The sequence below is a fragment of the Cydia strobilella genome, chromosome 4 (genome assembly GCF_947568885.1).
Source record: "Cydia strobilella chromosome 4, ilCydStro3.1, whole genome shotgun sequence".
Lineage (NCBI taxonomy): Eukaryota > Metazoa > Arthropoda > Insecta > Lepidoptera > Tortricidae > Cydia > Cydia strobilella.
This window is the reverse complement of record NC_086044.1, coordinates 1,840,106-1,864,146: the sequence shown is the minus strand read 5'-3', so window position 1 is coordinate 1,864,146 and position 24,041 is coordinate 1,840,106. Positions and strand designations below refer to the sequence as shown.

Sequence of the window (24,041 nt, the reverse complement as noted above, 5' to 3'; positions counted from 1 at the left end):
TAAATTCGACGTCATCGCCGTCATCTCTTATCAAAAATGTTATTAGCTATAGCAGTCACGAATATCAAATTTTAACTAACCGTAAAAATTATGTTTGAATTTTAGGGTTCTGTAATGCAATTTTCAGTTAGACCAAAAATATATTTTTTGTAAATGCTTTAATTAACTGATTTAAATAAATAATAAAAAATGTTCTCTTTCATAACTTTAATATCTATTAAAATTAAAAGAAAAAAAATCGATGCATGTTAAAACTACCAAGCCTTAAAACTAATTTTCAATCGAAATAAAAATAAAACATAATTTCAACAGGCAACATTACGTATCAGAGAAGTTTTTGTGCAGTATCAATAATGGCGGCTATTCTGTGGGCCTGTAAATGGTGGGGGTACTTTTGGAGGAAGGCGGTGAGGTAGCGATGAAGTTCACCCACTACGAGGGGCAGGTGCACCCGCGTCACGAGATCCGCGGGGTTCAGATTTAGCAAGGCGTACTCCAAGTAACTGCAACAAGCGTTTCACAGTTAGAGTCAATAGCATCTTAAACATGATAGCTAATAAGCTTGATTGTCCTTTAATGTGGAAACTTTGTCAAAGGACAAAATCTATGTTTATTATTAATTACTAACGTAGGCTAGGATCATAGAGTATATTGAATAGTAGGGCTAGGATCAACTAACACTCATTGGACCATTTGTTGTCTTTAATAAAATAATAAAATAAATAAATAAATATCTATATCAAGAAGAGTTTTGAATGATTCACGGTTAGTTTCACTAGACTTATATTGACCGGGATATAGACCAAATAATACAAAAGGTAATCACGGTCTATATCCCGGTCAATATAAGTCTATATCAAGAACTTCGTTAATACGTGGAAGGGATAAGATAGACCGTCATTCTAATAACTCAGGAATCGATTTTAATCTGATAAATGCAAGGAAAGAGGGGCACCAATTTTATTATTTGCCCTTTGAACGCCGCATGGGGCATTATCGTGAACGTTGTCGGGATGCACGAAGGTTGATATTGGGCTGCAGCCGCGCGTGTCAAATCCGAGCAGCCGTGCGTGTGAGGTATTTGGCGGTCAAAGGTTTTAGGGGCAAATACTAAATGTACCTGCACTTGAGCGGCGTATCCAGCAGCAAGTCAGTGGCCAGCTGCTGCAGCAGGCTCAGTAACACCGGCTGCGCCAGCGCCGGCCGCGCCGCCACCGCAACCGCTCGGCACGCCGACATCACCACCGCCAGGTCCGCCGCCAGCAGCGCGCAGGAGAACGCGCCGCTCACGTCGCCGGAGCGGATCAGCATGGATACTTCCGCTGTATACATCTACAACAGAAAGCAGTCATTCAGAGGGCCGGCCGCGAACACTGAAGTTCGCAAATTGAGGGCATCTTGCTCTTTTGCTCCAGTTACGGCGTAATTAGAGTGACAGAGAAGATAGGCCGTCAGAGCTGTTTTTATTCCAGGTCAGTGTCGACCAACAGGCAGTCAGCTGTTCGAAAGAATAGCAAGCTGCGTTTGCATATACATTTCTAAAACGTGGTATTGGTATTTAATCGATTGTAAAAAATGTATACGCACGCAAGTAACTTTAAGCGTAATATATTAAGCGAGTTGTCTTGCTTCAAAAACTATATTAAGTATTACATTCGGTTCCTGAACAATTCCATGCTGTAGTTCCTTTAGAAAACCTCAACAGAAATTCATTGTAGATACAAAAGGAATGTCACGAAAGTAAATTCCTCTGAGACTGCGTGCGTGTTCATTTATATTTCAGGGTGTGAGCCGTGTGATTAACCGCCCGCCCCGCGCCCTGCTATATTTACATGAGCTACCAATGCAGTGGTAGAAAGCAGCCGATGGCATCATATATGTCAAACAGTTCCCACAACAGCAGCAATAGCAACAGGCTTACCATGCGATCGACAGGAGACAGGCCGGCACTTTCATTGACTTCAGGTAGCTCTGGGCTAGCTACAGGGAGCTGGTCTGGAGATTCAGCTCGGCCAGAGTCACACTCCGACATTTGCGGCATAGCGTTGCAGACTTCTTCTCGCCACTGTTTTAGCTCTCGCTCGATGACCCTGAGAAAGAGAGAACCTACTTTAAGACCCCATGGTATATATTTGAAAGTTGTATCCATTTTTGTATAAATTCTGTACAAGTAACCCAACACAAAAGTAATAGAAACTATAAGTATCCTGTACTGATTGTCATGACTGTTTTATCAGGCAACAGGTTTGCAGTAAGACATTATATGCTTAACCTTTCATGTGTGTGTGGCGGCCAAAAAACGTGAGTTCAAATCTCGATTGTGCTGTAGCATAGAGTAACTTATACTAGAGCGGTACTGTCATAGTAAATTTTGTAACCCCAGTAAATTCACTGCCATCTGTCGACACACTTTAAAACTAAATATGAAGAAATAAAACTATGAAAACGGATTATATCGCGTATATTGAATTTATAATACATCCCGACGTTTCGAACTCTTTACAGCGTTCGTGGTCAACGGGTGACTGAGGAAAAATTACAAAATGCAAAAATACCCACATACTAAAATAATGAACAATCATAGACTACAAACTTTAAGGCTGGTTGTACATGCAAAATCGGTTCATAAGGCTAGTTATACACTATAATTATTTTTCAAGTAAAGATATATATATATACGCGATAAAAAAAAAAAAAAAAAAAAAAAAAACTTTTTTTATCGCGTATATATATATATCTTTACTTGAAAAATAATTATAGTGTATAACTAGCCTTATGAACCGATTTTGCATGTACAACCAGCCTTAAAGTTTGTAGTCTATGATTGTTCATTATTTTAGTATGTGGGTATTTTTGCATTTTGTAATTTTTCCTCAGTCACCCGTTGACCACGAACGCTGTAAAGAGTTCGAAACGTCGGGATGTATTATAAATTCAATATACGCGATATAATCCGTTTTCATAGTTTTATTTCATGAGTAACTATCGCGGTAACCGAAGACAATATTAAATATGAAGATTTATAAAAATACGATAAAATGTATTTAAATATGGATAAATGATTTTTTTATTTGCATTAATTATTTTTATGATTTTGACCCATGTTCTTTCACTGATATGCGTTAAAATTGTTAAATAACAAACGAAACCGTCCACGCCATCTATACGAGAGTAGGCCAAAGCTAGTACCGCCCTCTGATCGAGAATCAAATTTTCTTGATTTTCGAGGCACGTTTTTTCCTTAGACTGTATCCATCTATTACGGAGTTATATCTATCTTTGGCTGTAGGTATATGTAAGAAAAAATATTCTTAAAAATAATACAAATAGACGACTAAATTAGTCACGATCTTCATCATAAACACAAAAAAGCTTACTTCTCCGTAGTACTAGTGACAGCATCGACCAGCCGACTGCTGCCGTCGCACGCTTGCTCCAACAAGCTCTCGTGTCTCTGCAGTGCTGCTTGTAAGGACAGTGACGTCTGACGCAAGGCTTCGGCGTTGCATGCGGTATGCTCTTCCACTGTGAAAACAGTATACGGTCATCATTCATCATCATTAACCCGTGGAGCGCCTATATTGACAGACGTGTGCCAGTTAGTATAGGAGTTCCATACTACTGTGAAAATGGGGCGCACCACGGCACCAGGGGTTAAATAAATAACATTAACACCAGGGATTAAAATATTGTACAACAAGGTGATATTGGAAAGACATTCCCGGTACGATGATATATTCTGTTAAGCATACAAATGTTATCCTCAAACAAACAGCACCATCTGTTTCGGATGCCAAACGGCACGTTTTTATCTTAGACTTTACCCCTCTATTACAATCAATGTCTTTTGCTGGCATGATAACACTTACGGTCAGCAAACGCAGTGGCGACCATCTTGGTGACATGTCTGAGCAGCTGCTGGTGCGCGCGCTCCATGACCGGCACGTAAAGCGACGACACTTCAATGCTGAATAAATTCCTTATAAGCTCCTTAATAGACGCAGTCGTTGACGACACTATGCGCTGCTTCAAGTCCTGTAATACAAAATACAATAAAAGTAAAACATTATTTCATAAATCACACCTCGCCTACTACGCAGTTCGTCCAACAATATTCAAATCAATACCATTACACACATATTATGTACAATACCATTATTGACTTCTATCGGTCCCCCGTTTATTATTGTAAGTAAAGCATGTTAGATCCTAACTTAAGTAATAATCATAAGTCGGAACCTTATATGATTCCTATTATTAACTTAAACGAAGGATTCGACTTCGACACACCTGTATTAACCCACTTCATGTTATACAAATAAATAATTTTAAATTTTGAATAATATGACGCGTCCATTTCGCGATTCGTCAATACGTTGTATTGTATTGTATTTATTTATTGCATTTCACATGTACATTACAGGTTTTACAAGTAGTTACTTAAGAGTATAGGTAGGTACACAAATGACACATGAAACCCTGATGGGCGCAGCAATGTAGGTAGATAGCTAAACAATATTAATCGTTTCATTATACAATTAGGTACATTGTTATTATCGCGCCGAGACACAGGTACACAAACATATATATATGAGCAGATAAACTGGATGAGCTATATTTAGTATTTACTTACAAGTAGGTATTTAATTTAGAGTTGAAAATATACCTCTTGTATGTGTTTAAAACCTTTCGTCTATATCGAAATTCGTCACTCCGAATTTCGTTCATACTGTGATTAGTCATTTTACCTCGCTTTGCAGTAAGTTTGTCAGCGCAGTCCCGACGCGGCGCTCCAGGCTGGGCCGGGCTTCAATGGCGCTCAGGAGACTCCTCGCACCGCTCTCTCCATTCTTTTCCCTAAATATAATACAAAACAGTAGACATGCCATAATTTTACCCACGTAGCACACAAGGCTGTATAGCAGCCGAATAATGGAGTACGAATACGCTTGAAACTATAAGCTGCATAAGGACTGTAAGTCTAGCCAGCTATTCAGCTTTTATAATTCTTAAATGGGCACAAATTTAGGCAGCCTTAAGTTCAGATAGCTGCTTAAGAAGCGCTGTAGAAGCAATTTAACGGAGTTATAAGGGGTAACAGGAGTTATAAGAGCTGAATTAATATTGACTGGGTAAAAAACCACCAGTTACCATTTTTTTCAGAAAACATGTCACATGTACAAAGTAGGTACACATTAAACATATTAATAACGGGTCACTCACGGATTTTAAGTCGAAAACGCTCGATATGTTTCACTCCGTACCGAGGAGCGTCATCAGGAGCTTGCGTCGACGGTGACGGTGACGGAACCGGTGGGTTAATATGTTTAATATGTCTGTGTCTCACGGAAGCTTTGTTATTAAAGTAGGTACACCTTAATCTTTACCAGCGTTTCACCTGGGACCTTGAATTTTTAATAAAATGAATGTTCATTTCAGAGCTATGAATGAATAGATCTTAACTACCGGAGAGTCCCTCCCTAAAAATGTAATCATTTCCGAGCGGCAATGTATATTTTAGATACTTTAGTATAAGAAGCAAAATTACGACGTCAATGACGTACGTGATTAAAGTCATTTCAGTTCACCCTCTTAGAGACCTCCGCTCCGAGCTCACGCCAATTTTCTCATACGACAAGCAAACTCACGTACCCGTCTTCAGCAAGCTTGTCCAGCAGCTCGGCCAGCACGGCGCCCAGCTCGTCGCCGGCGCTTCGGACGCGAACCTGCGCCGCCAGGTCGGCCAGCAGTCGCGTCTGCTCCGCGCAGATATCTACCGAAGGTAGCCCATGTTAAGAATCATTTATTCATCAATTGTGCATTACAGGTAATGAATACAGGTGTTATAAACAGTTTGTTCTCTGTAATATGTCTTGCGACGTACAATGATTTTGGTTACCTAGCGCATGCAATAATTAATTAGGGTTCCGTACCCTAAGGGTAAAAACGGGACCATATTACTAAGACTCCGCCGTCCCTGTGTTTGTCTATCACCAGGCTGTATCTCATGAACCGTGATAGCTAGACAGTTGAAATTTTCACAGATGAAATGAAATGAAATGAAAAATGCTTTATTGCCACAAAAAAGTAGGTACAGAATATAAACTAACCTAAATTTAAATAAACTATTCTAATAATATTAAATATACCTTATACATTTTTAATATATATAGGTATATATTTTTCTTAAATAATGTGGCAAACGGTTTTGGCGTCAGCATGATGCTGAAAATGCCCGCCCATATGGGTGACACTTTAGCGCTGTTATTCAGCCAGAACCAGATTCCCTACGCACCTCCACAATTAATTAAATATGTACACCGCGTTTCACCATTAACTCATAATAAATTAATTTAAATTAACGTAAAAGAGGAAAAGATAGTCCTTACTTCTTAAACCGGATAATGTAATCACATCACATACTTATGCTAATATTTATCTTAGGTTCGCCGCTTCAGCCTGTTTGTCAAAAAATAATATTTTGCAAAGTTTTTTTAAAGGTGAGCAAGCAGATGATGTATTTCTGTTGCCGCTATAACAACAAATACTAAAAAGTACGGAACCCTCGGTTGGCGAGTCGAGTCCGACTCGCACGTGGCCGGTTTTTTTTACGTCCCACTGCTGGGCACAGGCCCTCACATGCGAAAAAGGGGTTGGGCTATATTTCCCACGATAATATATAATATTTCGATATTCATAGTACCAAGGATGCAGACGGCATTTCCTCGCTGTATCGCAATTCGCAATGATAGACCTGTACCAATAACTTCTGAGGTTATAAGAATATTAATGTTGCTTATTTTTTATGTATAGTTTCCAGACCATATACTAAACCTAAAAATAATATTTTGTGTCATCCTAGGTATTTGCTTAGGTAGAAATTTAGGTATTTCTTTTTTCAATCAGCATTCTGTAAAAAAAATATTAGAGACGAAATTCTTTGTTTCCCTGTAAAGGCAAAGTGGCTTCCGACATACACACGTATTTTGTGTCATTTTCATCCTCGGGTATAATGGCATTTAATAAATACCTAATATTGATCCTAAAACGCCTAAAAAAATATTATAGTCAGTAAATGAAGTGTTGTACTTTACAGAACATTGTTATATGTTATTCAAATAAATCTGTGTCAAATTCATCCACCGCTTTTATTAAAAAAATATTTTTTTCTAATTAACACCCTGTATCTGCCACAAAAAAAAATTCATATTATTAAGTTTACGTCTACAATATTATAATACCACATTGAGACATCATTCATAATTTGGGTCATTTTGATCCACGGTTTTTTTACTATCTGGCAAAATAAAACTCAATTGAGCAAGAAGGGCGTGCGCGGGGAAGGGTACCTACGCGGGTGGGGTGCTTATTATACTTGCCGCAATATTAGCTGGCGGCAAATAATCTATCTATATCTATATCTTAATACTATCTCCTTTACCCTTGTTAAGACCAACCAAGAGTGAAAGAGATGGCATTATGAGCTGTCTCGCCACTTAGTTTTGCGATACAGTGTATAGGTATTTATTTCATTTCGGAGGCATAATTACATTGTCTTATCAACCTTACCAATCTTACCGTAGTGTGGGAGTAGGTATGTAAATATAATTAAAAATAAACTGTAGGCTGCACTCCTCATACTGACCAACATTTGTGACGTTCCTAATCAAAAGGTACCTTACCAATCTTACCGTAGTGTGGGAGTAGGTATGTAAATATAATTAAAAATAAACTGTAGGCTTCACTCCTCATACTGACAACTTTGTCGAGGACTCTCTGACAGATTATTTGTATAAAGATATAATCAAATTTCGTCTTTATGGTCGTCTTGTTGGTATGGTACCTACCTTTTGATTGAGAATATCACATCAGCGACTTTTTTATTTACGACAACGAAAATTTTATTATTGTTGCGCTACGCCGCATGGTTTAGGAGATACAGCCCTATAAAGATTTTTTTTCTGTTTTTTTTTTTGTTTTTTTTTTGCGTTTTTTTTTGTATAAATTAATGGTTACATAAAGGGGACCGAAAAGTTAATTATTTTTGCGCTACGACGCACGGTTTAGGAGATACAACCCTATATAGATTTTTTTCTTTTTCTTTTTTGCGGTTTTAAATCTTAATTAAGGGCTTCTTAAGGGGAACGAAAATTTGATTATTTTTCGCTACCATGCACGGTTTAGGAGATACATCCCTAAAGTTTTTTTTTTCTTTTTTTGACATTGTGTTTTTTGTATATTACTTTGCGATTCAATAAAAGGGAACGAACATTTTATTATTTTTGCGCTACGACGCACGGTTTAGGAGATACAGCACTAAAATGATTTTTTTCCTCTTTTTCTTTTTTTGCGTTTTTAAATCTTAATTAGGGCATTCTTAAAGGGGAACGGATACTGATTATTTTTGCGCTACGATGCACGGTTAAGGAGATACAACCCTATAAAGTTTTTTTGTTATTTTTTTTTTCTTTTTCTTCATTGCTTTTTTTGTATATTACTTTGGGGCTTCATAAAGGGGAACGAAAATTTTATTATTGTTGCGCTACGCCGCATGGTTTAGGAGACACAGCCCTATAAAGATTTTTTTTGTTATTTTTTTGTTGTTTTTTTGCGTTTTTTTTTTGTATAAATTAATGGTTACATAAAGGGGACCGAAAAGTTAATTATTTTTCGCTACCATGCACGGTTTAGGAGATACATCCTAAAGTTTTTTTTTTTTTTTTCTTTTTTTGTATATTACTTTGCGATTTAATAAAAGGGAACTAACATTTTATTATTTTTGCGCTACGACGCACGGTTTAGGAGATACAGCACTAAAATGATTTTTTTCCTCTTTTTCTTTTTTTGCGTTTTTAAATCTTATTTAGGGCATTCTTAAAGGGGAACGGATATTGATTATTTTTGCGCTACGATGCACGGTTAAGGAGATACAGCCCTATAAAGTTTTATTGTTATTTTTTTTTCTTTTTCTTCATTGCTTTTTTTGTATATTACTTTGAGGCTTCATAAAGGGGAACGAAAATTTTATTATTGTTGCGCTACGCCGCATGGTTTAGGAGATATAGCTCTATAAAAAAAAAACCTGTTTTTTTTTGTTTTTTTTTTAAGTATTAATTAAGGGTTTCTTAAAGGGGAACGAAAAAATTGTTAATTTTTTCGCTACGATGCACGGTGTAGGAGATATAGCCCTATAAAGATTTTTTTTTGAATTTTTTTGCGTTTTTTTTTAATATAAATTATGGGTTGCATAAAGGGGAACGAAAATTTTATTATTGTTGCGCTACGCCGCATGGTTTAGGAGACACAGCCCTATAAAGATTTTTTTTGTTATTTTTTTGTTGTTTTTTTGCGTTTTTTTTTTGTATAAATTAATGGTTACATAAAGGGGACCGAAAAGTTAATTATTTTTCGCTACCATGCACGGTTTAGGAGATACATCCTAAAGTTTTTTTTTTTTTTTTCTTTTTTTGTATATTACTTTGCGATTTAATAAAAGGGAACTAACATTTTATTATTTTTGCGCTACGACGCACGGTTTAGGAGATACAGCACTAAAATGATTTTTTTCCTCTTTTTCTTTTTTTGCGTTTTTAAATCTTATTTAGGGCATTCTTAAAGGGGAACGGATATTGATTATTTTTGCGCTACGATGCACGGTTAAGGAGATACAGCCCTATAAAGTTTTATTGTTATTTTTTTTTCTTTTTCTTCATTGCTTTTTTTGTATATTACTTTGAGGCTTCATAAAGGGGAACGAAAATTTTATTATTGTTGCGCTACGCCGCATGGTTTAGGAGATATAGCTCTATAAAAAAAAAACCTGTTTTTTTTTGTTTTTTTTTTAAGTATTAATTAAGGGTTTCTTAAAGGGGAACGAAAAAATTGTTAATTTTTTCGCTACGATGCACGGTGTAGGAGATATAGCCCTATAAAGATTTTTTTTTGAATTTTTTTGCGTTTTTTTTTAATATAAATTATGGGTTGCATAAAGGGGAACGAAAATTTTATTATTTTTGCGCTACCACGCACGGTTTAGGAGATATAGTTTTATAAAAAAAATTCCTGTTTTTTTTGTTTTTTTTTAAGTATTAATTAAGGGTTTCATAAAGGGGAACGAAAAAATTGTTAATCTTTTCGCTACGATGCACGGTGTAGGAGATACAGCCCTATAAAGTTCTTCTTGTTATTTTTTTTTTTCTTTTTTTCATTGTGTTTTTTATATATTACTTTGGGGCTTCATGAAGGGGAACGAAACATTTATTATTTTAGCGCTACGATGCACGGTGTAGGAGATACAGCCCTATAAAGTTCTTTTTGTTATTTTTTTTCTTTTTTTCATTGTGTTTTTTATATATTACTTTGGGGCTTCATAAAGGGGAACGAAACTTTTATTATTTTTGCGCTACGACGCATGGTTTAGGAGATACAGCCCTATAAAGTTTTTTTTTGTTTATATTTTTCATTGTGTTTTTTGTATATTACTTTGGGGTTCCATGAAGGGGAACGAAAATTTTATTATTTTTGCGCTATCACGCACGGTTTAGGAGATATGGCTCTATAAAGATTTCTTTCCTGTTTTTTTTTGTTTTTTTTTTAAGCATTAATTAAGGATTTCTTAAAGGGGAACGAAAATTTGATTATTTTTGCGCTACGATGCACGGTTTAGGAGATATAGCCCTATAAACATTTTTTTTCTGTTTTTTTTTGCGTTTTTTTTTTAAATATAAATTAATGGTTACATAACGGGAACCGAAACGTTGATTATTTTTGCGCTACGACGCACAGTTTAGGAGATACAGCCCTATAAAGATTTTTCCTCTTTTTTTTCTTTTTTGCGTTTTTAAATCTTAATTAGGGGCTTCTTAAAGGGGAGCGAAAATTTGATTATTTTTGCGCTACGATGCACGGTTTAGGAGACCCATAAAGGAGGATAGGAGCGCTATAAAGATTTTTTTTCATTGTATTTTTCATATATTACTTTAGGGTTACATAAAGGGGAACGAAAATTTTATTATTTTTGCGCTATGACGCATGGTTCACGAGAAACAGTCCTATATATTTTTTTTTACAATGCATGTGCTCGAAAAGTGCGTTTCCTACGGAGCCATATCATGCGGAAAGTAGTACTTTTCCGCACTAGTGCTTTTTGTTTTCAATTTTTTTTTACAGTACATATGGTGCTACTTTCTTGCACTAGTGCGGAAAAAGCCCTTTTCGTGCATATGTCGAAAGTTTAAAGGGCCATATGTACTGTGAAACGTTGTACGATACACGTGCGAATAGGTAATTCGCAACTCGTGTCGATTTAAAACACTCCTTTTAATAATTAAACTTATTTGCCATGATATGTTTTTTATTTACTCGCACAATGCATAGTAAAACATTGTATGATACACGTGCGTAAAGATGATTTCCGCACTTGTTGCATAAATAGCTATTTTTTTATCAAAGTAGAATTTTATCAAAGAATGAAAGAGACGGTATTAATAACCAAATTTTACATTAGTGGTACCTTTTCCCTATCACTGTCACAAATGTATGTGGCGTTCACGTAAACGCGATATTTTTAAGCTTTCCCTGCGCAATGTTGCCAGCTCGCTCGCAAATCAAACATGTACTTACAGTTCTTTTGCAAAATGGCGACATTGTACAATATCTATAAGTTTTAAATAGGTAAAAGATAATTCGAAGCATTCTTTGCTTGTAGTAGTATAACTTCTTTGAATAAGTTGCGTTAATTTGGCGCACAGGCGAAGTAAACATGCGTTGCGTACGGCAAGGTCACGCCGCGGCCCCACCCTGCACGGCCTCCGTTGCCCATTCAGACCGCCCGCGAGCTTCGTTTGAACGCAAATAATATTTTTGTAATATTTGTTTATGCAGTGGATGCAAGTGACACAAATTCATATATCTTATTTATCCTGCATTTCAAATTAATAAGATGTAAACTCTAATATCTTTAATATTCTTTTGTAACGGTGACAGCCTGTTACAACAAAATCATCAAATATCTTATGAAGCTATGCCTTAATAAGACACAAAATCATTTAGTGGACCTATTTAAACGATTAAATTCGATCTAAGTAATTTTTTTTAACTTTAAAATTTTTTTGTGTCATTTAGAATATTTTGACATAGTATCAGATTGCATTGGACGTAATTGACACAAACTATGTTTTCACACTAAAAACACTATCCTAAATGCAACACAGTTACATGTTTTCTCTCGAATATTTTTTTCTCCAAAATAATTCAAAATAAAAAATAATTACCACAAATTAACAAATTACTAAAAAAGCAAACTATATATATGACACAAAACAAAATGTAAGATTTACATCTTAACAAAGTATTCATAAGCGAAAACAGAATTGACTTTAATATTTTTATAACCTAGGGGTCAAAATATAGCCAGCGGTACAGGTCTATGATACGCTGTGCTAGGGAGCCGCCAGCTCTTCGGTCACCAGTTACGTCAACCAGACGTTTCGCGATTTCTTCAAACAACTTGTGCGCGCTGGGACCCCATGGACCTAGATTCAACTCTAAATGGAAGAAATGGAACGAAATGGAGGCTCACCATTTAATTTGTCAACTTTCCTCTCCAAGCTCAAGAAGCCATCATGTGTCTGCACACCACTGTCGTCACCAGTATAATTCTCGTCCCACTCACTATTTTTATACACATTTTCTACCAAAGAATCTAAAGATTTCGAGCGCTTCATTTTCTTCGACGGAACGGCTCCGGCCATTTTGTATTTGCACATTTATATTTTGTCTAAGTACCCTCTTTTTGTTGTTACAAAAGTAGGTAGTTGATTGAAGTTAAGTAGTTTGAATGGACTTTATTGCTATAGTTGGTCAAACCAAATAGTTTTTATTTTGGGTGTTTTTACTAATGTAAGACAAAGATAGTATGGTTCTCTATGTTTGTAATGAGACAGTCGTTTGACAAACTATAGTGATTAATAGTATTTTGTGCAACAGGTACATAATAAGGCCTCATAATCACGAGCGCTTTTTCAACGCGCGTTAAAAAAGCGTTTGAATGACACAAATGGAAACATGTTGTAACATGTGTATTCACACGATGGCGGTAGCGCTTTTTACCAAGCGTTGTTGGATTTTCAACTTTAAGCCTTGTTCTTTAAATCGAATTTAGCGTGCGGGCCGATTCAAGCACTCGTGGGTAGGGTCACTATTCGATCGATTTCGCTGATTAGCAAACTAGACTCCACACTCGCGTTCGCGGCTTCGCGTCGCGATTCGCGCACGGGTGTGGTTTTACGCTAGTACCCAAAAGAAAGGGATGAGTAATGAGTATAATTTTTATTTGTTTATTATTTACTGACAAATTTATTTGGTTTGCCAGATAAAAATAGATACAGATACAGATAGTTTATCTATCAGGATGTGTGATCGGGGCCCTATTCGAGATGTACATTAAATGAGGGCGCTACTTTCTTCGTAACTGTCACATGTTAGACGTAAAATGCTTAAACATGGTAACAACTTATGGATGGTATAGAAAGGATGCCAATCTCTTATGGCAGAATTGTTGTAAACGTGACCGCGTTAAGCTTTAAATAATAGTTCCTAATCTCTCCGGTGGCGCTAGTTAGGCTCTGGGACATGAGTATAACATGAACCATATAAGGCAACAAATAACCCGACCAAATTATTTAATTAATTACGTAGGTTCTTTTTGGTAGTATTTCGGTGTATGGTGGCGCCGCCTAATTACTGTTTTTTGATGGACACTTTTCATACATAGAGATTTGGCTCCTTTATACAGTCTCCATGGTAACAACTTTGTATATATTTTTTAGTTGCATTTTATTTTCTACTATTTCATGTCGCACTGTATGCAGAGTTTTGTAGGATATTATTATGTATCTCATTAGAGTCATTAGGCATAATTTATAAATACAATAGTACCTATTGTATTTCATACATAATGGCTTCGAATGGAATTACTTAGGTTCCTGAAATTCATCGCTTTTTTCTATGAGAAATAGGCCAGCCTATAGGTAGGTACATATGCCGATGTGTTATCACTCCTATTGACGACGACGCCGACGTTCTCAACACGCCTGTCATTGCCCTCCCTTGCCGACACTTGCCAACGGAAATAGCAAGAATTTTCTCATTCGCCTCCCAGAAATCGCGGAACATCAGTACACTTACATAAAAAACCGGACAAGTGCGAGTCGGACTCGCTCACCGAGGGTTCCGTACATTTTAGTATTTGTTGTTATAGCGTCAACAGAAATACATCATCTGTCAAAATTTCAATTATCTAGCTATCACGGTGCACGGTTAATGAGATACAGCCTGGTGGCAGACAGACAGACGGACAGAGGAGTCTTAGTAATAGCGTCCCGTTTCTACCTTTTGGGTACGGAACCCTAAAAAGATGCGATTCAGAAACTTTTTTGAATCTTGAAGTCAAAACTGATTGTAATGGCGCCACTGTGCCCAGCTGACACATCTCAAGCCGGTCTGAAATCATCGTCACTCCTACAGCTGATGATGCCGACACTTATCTACAAAAATAGCAAGCTTTCAATATCATTCAACCTTTCGTATGTGTGTGTAAAGATAGATGTAATAACCCCCTTGCCCGTAGTGCTCAGCTCAGCTGACACATCTCAAGCCGGTGTGTCATCACTCCTACAGACGACATTCTCAGCAGGCGATGTCAGTGTCACTACCCGATTCGTATCCGTGCCGATACTTACGAGTATTAACCAAAATAGCAAAAAAAACCGGCCAAGTGCGAGTCGGACTCGCGCACCAAGGGTTCCGTACCATTACGCAAAAAACGCAATTTATGTAATTTTCTAAATGGGTTGATAGGTGATGGAGTACTTATGTAGGTAAAAAACATTAAAATAGTTATTTGTTATACAAGGGTGCAAAGTTGTATTTTACTTCTCGAGTAAACATCGCTACGCTCAGGATTCTATTCCTTTCGCTTGTTCATGTTTCAATTCCACACTCGCGGGTAAAATACAACTTTGCACCCTTGGTTAACAAATAACAGAACTATTTTAATGTTTTTTACCTACATAAGTACTCCATCATTTATCAACCCATTTAGAAAATTATTTAAGAATAAGAATAAATTCATTTATTTCGATCAACAGCTTAGGATCATATTACATTATCATATTACATTATCATATTACATAAAATTAAGATTAAAATTAAAGACAGACTAAATCAGAATTAGACTAAATCACATTATTTGTACCTAAAGAAATGTTTTCTTTTGTTGTTGCATTTACAAACAAGCTCATCAGTAATTAAAGAGATTAATTGAACAAATCCTCATTTAAAAAGAACAAGATTTGTGCCAAATGTAAGTATTTTAGTAGTTTTATCCGCCAAATTTAAAAACAAAATTATTTTCAAAGGTTATTGTCACTGTAAATAAACACTGTTGTTAATTTTCGTAACAATGTTTAATTGATTTATTTAAATGAGTACAAAACTGATTTAAGTTGTGGTCTAGATATTGGTCAAGGAAAATTCGGTCAGAGAAATTGAACTGTGACCAGAAATACAATTGGCATCAAGGTACTTTTTATAATTTCCTGTTGTAATTAAATGAATGATAATGAGGTAATGCTAAGTACGTTCTCAATTATTTGTTGTATAAAATTTAAAGCCACTACACTTTTTTTAATTTTAATATTTTTGTTATTTACAACTAGATTCTTGTGTACTTTGTGTCTTTCAATCCTAATAGGAACAAAATGTCCCAAGATTTTTATCTCAATTCCTTTACCGTTTTTTATAGACTTTGAATGGCGGTAACGGAGTGAAAGGAACGAAATATTGTATGGAAACTTTGGGAGACTTTTTTCCTATTTGGATCAAAAGAAAATCCTGACATCTAAAGGTGCAAAATTTTCGATTTTCGTGATAAATTGGTTTGTTTTTAGAGCGCTAATAAAAATCTGCTCGCATGAGGCGTGGCCCGGACATCCAAGGATGTGCGCAGACGCCGGTACCTGCATTATCGGAGCATGCGCAAATAGATCTTGCCATAAACGCGCACAGGACCGAACTCGGCGCTGCTGGAGAATTCCAGTATTTTTTAGAGAAAAGTTCAATTTTTGTTGACGGTGTGGGAATGCACTTGAATGCAGTTACGCATCGCCCCCCGGGCCTGAGGTCAATCCATTTTGGGGGGGTATATGGGACTCTCACCTCCCGGCTCTCACTGTGAAAGAGGGGAGGAGTCTTTCCACTTAACCCACACCTGCGTTTCCTGCAATATTTGTGCCATAGGGGCTTCATAGGGTCGCAAATATTCTACCACCACGCCCAATACCAATTTACACAAAAAAGATTTTTTTTTATGTTTTCTATAAGTTTGATCTACATCAAGTAACAGCCGTAATAGTAATTCCGAGTTTATTGGGCGCGAAAAAGTTAATTGAATTTATTGAATGAGTTTTCCAACTGTTCTACATGGTGATGCCTCACCAGTTACATACAGAATTACATAGAAATCGAATTTAAACTGTTGTGACATACTAACATTAAATTATTTTACGGTTTAGACTCACTTGTTTACGCGCGCGAGTGTCTTTAACAAGTGAGTCTAAACCGTAAAATAATTTAATTAAATAGAAATTTCATTGGGCGATAATAGAAAATGAGACCCCATCCTTTTCTTTTATTCACATTCTTCAAGTATTTTAAAGGTTTGAGCTAATTTGCAAGTATTTAACATGTGAAATTTTATCTGAAACACAAGACTCAGTAAGAAATGTCTAGTGGGCGTTATAAATCATAATCACGAGACTCGCAGTAGGTTTAGACATAAAAATAACTTCACTATTTTATTAAGGAAATCAGAAACCAACTATTTATACATTCATATATTTTATTTCTTTGCTAGTGTAAGTAGTAATTATTTTGTTTTTGTTTTTTCTGATGTTTTTGTAAATTTATATTGTGTGTAATTGCAGCTGCCAAATAAATTATTTATCTATCTATCTATCATAGACACAAATAGTTTTTGGAGCCAGGCCGAGTCGAAAAATAAAATGCGCATTCGAAGTTGGCAGCGAAAAAATTCAGAAATCGGCAAAATTTAACGTAAACAAAAACGTACTGTGAACTCTTTGGATGGACGCCCCCACCACGAATAATTAACGATGTTGGGAGACAAAAAGCGATTGCCGTCTCACAATTAAACAAACAATATCGGAAGACGGTTGTAAATCTTTTCAGTTCCTATCGTCTCGCGTCTGTGACTACTTCTAATTTTAAATCCTCAAAATGCTCAACGCCTCGGAAGGCACCAACCTGGTGGCAACCTATTGCATCTTGCTCCTGCTGCTGGTTTCCTTGTGGCTTATGTATTCGGCGTTCTAACACCCACATGTGAGTAAAAATACATTTTGCTACTCGATACTAAATACGGTACGCTGGATCAGATCAGATTTGTGAAGCGTTGCGTCTATAAGTTCCAGAGCTTAGGCTCAGGTAGACGGGGTGAGAATTCGTATACGAGTTTAGTGACATTGCCGGCTATTTTCATTATCTTTCTATCGCTCTTGTATATTTAAGCGATAGAGAGGCAAATAATGTTTTTCGTTTTTAAATAACAGTCCACTGAAGGTCAAACTAATTCAGCCGATTTATTGAATAACACACTGTGTTGTGCCTATAGTCTATCAAGATCGTATGCCCTAGTGAAGATCGTACAGAATAGTGTAATGGGACCGTGCTTTGCGTCGTAGAGGAGGTCTTTCTCAGGTTTTGTCGATTGTCTCGGCTTTAGTTCAAGTTATTAGTGCTCTAACAGTGGACCGTTTTATAAACAAATATGGTGATTACCCATAACCGTCTTTATTTATAGACGGTGTTGTATTATTAAATTTATTAAAGGCTTTTATTTGAAAAAATCGCCTACAGCCTACAGCTAACCGTGCGTGCTATTAACCGTGCTTAGGGAAAAACTAAAATTACGGACCCCTCTTTAAATATTATGCTGGAAAAAGGCCCAATACAATCTACGGGGTTTCTAGGCGCGCCTCTCTCAATGGGAGCTCCTGTGATAGGCAATTACGAAGTATGAGGTACTAGTACAATAACAATCCCTTATTTAAGCAACACTCCAGATCCAGGAATATTATGTGTCTGATATTTATAGATGACTTCGATCTTAACCTCTCTATTATTCACGTCACGTTTAGTCACGTCTCTATTATTAGTTTGTCTATTTTTCTACAAACTCTCTTAAAAATCTTATTGAACTTCGCGTAGGTATGTGTCGACGGCGTTTTTAAAGTGAAACTTTTATTCTGATTATCGCCTCAAATTTTTGGGCCGTCTTTAGCATGTCGCATTACCGAATTAGTAATTTGCCGAAATTTTTCAGTTAAATGTAGGGCTTCCAATAGCGGGATCCCGGAATCCCGTTTTTTTAATGGTAGATTTCAATACCGATATTTAATTTTGAAATACCGGGATCCCGGTATTTTTATTAACTAACAAAATATGCAAAACAAACGTAAACTACTTATCGAAACGCTAAAATTTGGCATCACCACCAGGGCTCGGAACCGGTATTGAAATATCGGTTAATATCGTTCCTAAACCGTTATTTTATTTCGTTCATTAACAAACCGGTTACTTGATGGAACGCGAACTTGAAAATTTAGTTCTCTCTTCTTACCGGTTAGTTGAGAGAACGATTTTTTTTTGTTTTCGAGGAACGATATAATAACGGTTAATCTCAGCCGTCTACAATTCTCCGAATTCTCGATGTTGACTTTACAGCTCTGTTGCTTGCTGACTAAATTGTTTATTTCGTGGTGGATCACCACGATTTTGCGTCTTTCTCTCGTTTTACGAGTCGACAGCATTCTGTCTTGCGCACGCGACGTGGAGCGGTAACGGTGTGGGTTAAATTAAAAATTAAATTAAATTTCTTTATTTGAGAGACAACATATGGTCCATAAATTTGTTAGTTATAGCTTATACCTTATGTTAGTAACAACAACAGCAGTAACCTAATAAAATATTTAATAAATTATAAACAAAAACCGACTTGGTCCGCTGACCCATTGCCCATAACAAAGGACAATCTAGCTGATTATTAGCTACAAATGCCTACAATCCGAAAAAAAGTTTCAATTTCAGTTTCAATTGTGTGGTTTCATAAAACCACACAATTACCTTTTTTTAACGCAGCGCGAATTAGTTTCTCTGAAAATAGAGCATTTTTCTTTTTCTCGCCTAAGTAAGTAGATACATTAAAAATAATTTATACATTGCACATGGGTTGAAAAGCTATATCGGTGTTAAAATTGAGGTTTTATTTGTATGTTTAATAATTTACAGCAATGGGTATGTTATGTATAGGTAAAAGAAATTTTTAATTAACATTTTTTACTTGCCGTGGCGCTTTCTTTACCATGTACTAGCAGACCAAAAATGTATTTGTTTATTTAAAAGCTTCAATAGGGGTAAAAGAACTTTTGTTTTACTCCCTAAATTTATGTAATACCTACGCGTCAGCTTTACCTTTACCACTCACGTATATCATCATTTGAAAAGGTTACTATTTATACAATCAGCAAAAATAAACCTAACCTAACTTAAAATCGAATTGCATAGCGAAATAGCATTCTTTTGTACATGTCAGAATATTTGAAGTATTTTTTGGAGGGACAATTAAAAATATTTAAAAACCCAAGTGAGGCCCTGTGTTCCACGAAAAGCTACAGTAACGAGCGTAATCCACAGTCCATCGCGAGCTGTAGAGATTACCAACATGCAGCAAGAAACTGTTAACCTCGCGGCCACTTACATGATCCTTGTGATCCTACTGTTCTTCCTCTGGCTTATCTACTCTACTGTGTTCTGATGTGAGTAGGTGGTAAATTTTTGCGGTATATTTGCATGTTAAAACTATGCCCAAGTCAGGCCCTGCGCTATGCTGAAATTTCCAGTAGGTAGATAACTAATATACCACAGTCCATCGAATGCTCAAGTAGTGTATGCCACAGTCCATCGCGGGCACTAGTGGTTACGGCTGTTACAATGCAAGTCAACGCCGAGACAGTGAATCTTGCGGCCACTTACATGATCCTTGTGATCCTACTGTTCTTCCTCTGGCTTATCTACTCTACGGTGTTTTGATGTGAGTTTAGCTGTGTAACCGACAATTTGCTGTTTTATATTTACGTGTTAAACCATGCTCAAGTCAGGCCCTGAGCTACACCAAATTTTCCAGTACTTACTTCTAACGTATATACTTATACCACAGTCCATCGCAGGCACTGGAAGCTATTGCTATAGTTTTTACTATTGGCTGGTCCAGTAAGGGTCTTAAGGGAAGGGATACAAGGCTAGGTGTAACAAACTAACAAAGTTACATACTGCAAGTCAACGCCGAGACAGTGAATCTTGCGGCCACTTACATGATCCTTGTGATCCTACTGTTCTTCCTCTGGCTTATCTACTCTACGGTGTTTTGATGTGAGTTTAGCTGTGTAACCGACAATTTGCTGTTTTATATTTACGTGTTAAACCATGCCCAAGTCAGGCCCTGAGCTACACCAAATTTTCCAGTACTTACTTCTAACGTATATACTTATACCACAGTCCATCGCAGGCACTGGAAGCTATTGCTATAGTTTTTACTATTGACTGGTCCAGTAAGGGTCTTAAGGGAAGGGATACAAGGCTAGGTGTAACAAACTAACAAAGTTACATACTGCAAGTCAACGCCGAGACAGTGAATCTTGCGGCCACTTACATGATCCTTGTGATCCTACTGTTCTTCCTCTGGCTTATCTACTCTACGGTGTTTTGATGTGAGTTTAGCTGTGTAACCGACAATTTGCTGTTTTATATTTACGTGTTAAACCATGCCCAAGTCAGGCCCTGAGCTACACCAAATTTTCCAGTACTTACTTCTAACGTATATACTTATACCACAGTCCATCGCAGGCACTGGAAGCTATTGCTATAGTTTTTACTATTGGCTGGTCCAGTAAGGGTCTTAAGGGAAGGGATACAAGGCTAGGTGTAACAAACTAACAAAGTTACATACTGCAAGTCAACGCCGAGACAGTGAATCTTGCGGCCACTTACATGATCCTTGTGATCCTACTGTTCTTCCTCTGGCTTATCTACTCTACGGTGTTTTGATGTGAGTTTAGCTGTGTAACCGACAATTTGCTGTTTTATATTTACGTGTTAAACCATGCCCAAGTCAGGCCCTGAGCTACACCAAATTTTCCAGTACTTACTTCTAACGTATATACTTATACCACAGTCCATCGCAGGCACTGGAAGCTATTGCTATAGTTTTTACTATTGACTGGTCCAGTAAGGGTCTTAAGGGAAGGGATACAAGGCTAGGTGTAACAAACTAACAAAGTTACATACTGCAAGTCAACGCCGAGACAGTGAATCTTGCGGCCACTTACATGATCCTTGTGATCCTACTGTTCTTCCTCTGGCTTATCTACTCTACGGTGTTTTGATGTGAGTTTAGCTGTGTAACTGACAATTTGCTATTTTATAAGGGATACAAAGCTAGTAGTGTAACAAAGTTACATAATGGAAGTCAACGCCGAGACAGTGAACCTTGCGGCCACTTACATGATCCTAGTGATCATGTTGTTCTTCCTGTGGCTTGTTTACTCAACTGTGTTTTGATGTGTTTATGTAGTTGTTGTTATAGTAGTTGTATGGTTGTGTGGTGCTATTTGTTTTATTTTTTTGTTCACACAAAAATTGTCTATTGTTTATTATTATTGTATACATGTACAGTACAGTGATGCATCAGAATACATGGTGCTAAATATAATCTTAGGAATAGTACATGCTACCCTGTAAGGGCATTACAATGACTTTTTTCTATAATTATGTTATGTTTGTACATCTTATGTCATTAATACTAAAGTTTGGTGAATAATGGTATTATACAATTTAATTATATACATTTAATATTGTCTTCGGTTACCGCGATAGTTACTCATGAAATAAAACTATGAAAACGGATTATATCGCGTATATTGAATTTATAATACATCCCGACGTTTCGAACTCTGGTCACCCGTTGACCACGAACGCTGTAAAGAGTTCGAAACGTCGGGATGTATTATAAATTCAATATACGCGATATAATCCGTTTTCATAGTTTTATTTCATATATACATTTAAATTTATTCTCATTAATTATAATAGTACATATCTGTCACATCTAATTGAATGTCTAGTCAATTTAAATCTCTGTCATTAAGGAATTCGTCTATACTATAATAGCATTTTTTTGTCAGTAGGTTTACGAGGTTTGTCATCGCACCAACGCACGGAAAGTACCAAGTACCTTTAAAATATTCGAAATGTAATCTAAATTATTGCTATTAAATATTTGTCATTCAAAATCAGCCCTTATAATCTAACAAAAAAAATCGGCTTTGCAAAACAGTTTGAAATGCCATTATAATTATTTCCGAACACAGTGCATCTTCTAACAGTTAAAATTCGTCCAAAGATGTAAAAAAATGTTGATAAGATTCATCAGAACCAAAGAGGTATACGGTTTAAATGCGGGTTCTCATACTGCCTGATGCGTGCGTGCAAATGCCTGATTTGTAGATGAAAATAGGAAAATCACTATACGTATTTAGGATGCAGCTTAAAATAAGAAATTAGGCGTTCCCTCAATTCCTCACGAACGTTGCTTAAAACCTTACTTGCTCAACAAACTTTTTAACAGAGAAGACAAATCGCGCGCCATACGTGAAATAAGGTGTCGTTGAGGAGTTCCATTCTGGTCTTCATCAGCAATTCCACTTTATCAAATGACACTTTTTTAAATGCAAATACTTAATTTGTAATTCTGAGGCAACAAACATTAATAAAGAAACCAATTTGAGTACCTCCTTTTGAAATATGGAAGTCGGGTTAAAAAGTCTGTTCTATGAGCTAACCTAAAGGAACCAACCAACTAAAAATTTGCATCAAGTGACTTTTCACTCTTGAGAGCAAAATGCAACTTTGGCTACTGATTTTAAAGAATGAGAGCCTAACTTACTATGGCTAGTAATTTAAGTATCTAGTTTGGATACTTTGGATCCTATCTCTGAACACTATTTATAGTAAACATGCGTTAATTTGGGACTAGGTCAATTTGCGTAAGAATGTATAGTTAGGTACCTATATGCAACGCACTCTATTTCATTTGAGTCTTTTGAGATTTCACACACATGTTCCATTTCGATTAAGGTTTAGAAACGTGTTGAAATTTTAATTTACAGTACATATGGTGCTACTTTCTCGCACTAGTGCTTAAATGAGCACTTTTCGTGCATATGGCGAAAGTTTAAAGGGCCATATGTACTGTAAAACGTTGTACGATACACGTGCGAATAGGTAATTCGCAACTCGTGTCGATTTAAAACACTCCCTGCGGTCGTGTTTTAATTTATCGCCACTCGTTCCGAATTTCCTCTTTTCCGCACTTGTATCGTAAACAACTATTATAGTCAAGTCGGTAAGGACAAGGACACTGCCTAAGCCGGTGGTCCTAAGTTCAAAACCCGGTAAAAGTACCTATCCACAACATTGATCCTTATTGAGCTTACTTTGGGATTTGGTTGATATTTAAATAAGCATTTACTTAGTAGGTTCTTACTTGAAAGTTTTCCGAATGCCAAGAATGAATGAAAAATAAGGTTTAACCGCGCACTTCATATGAACAATGTTAAAAAATTTAACACATTGACTTTTGTGGCATTTATTTTCTTCGTTGATCTATTTTGATGTAAAACACATCTATCTTTAACAGTTTTGAATGATTCACGGTTAGTTTCACTAGACTTATATTGACCGGGATATAGACCAGACCGTGAGCCGGGAGATCAAAAACAATACAAAAGGTAATCACGGTCTATATCCCGGTCAATATAAGTCTAGTGACATCTCTCTTTACCCAATACGCTTTGTATTAATCAAAATTTTGAACTTCAATTTTCATCCTAACTTAACCCAATCGC

At 36.5% G+C, this 24,041-nt stretch overlaps 1 protein-coding gene across 1 annotated transcript; it reads right to left on the bottom strand.

Annotated features, from left to right (window-relative positions):
- Window positions 1-192: 192 nt before the first annotated feature.
- Window positions 193-12,795, bottom strand: LOC134740439 (enhancer of mRNA-decapping protein 4-like). The gene is made up of 8 exons (XM_063672873.1): window positions 12,581-12,795; window positions 5,653-5,773; window positions 4,749-4,857; window positions 3,870-4,035; window positions 3,378-3,525; window positions 1,922-2,090; window positions 1,121-1,332; window positions 193-503 (listed from the first exon to the last, which is right to left on the bottom strand). Exons 1-8 carry the CDS (start codon window positions 12,765-12,767, stop codon window positions 326-328), a joined length of 1,290 nt encoding a protein of 429 aa, XP_063528943.1. The 5' UTR covers window positions 12,768-12,795; the 3' UTR covers window positions 193-325.
- Between the last annotated feature and the right edge of the window lie 11,246 nt (window positions 12,796-24,041).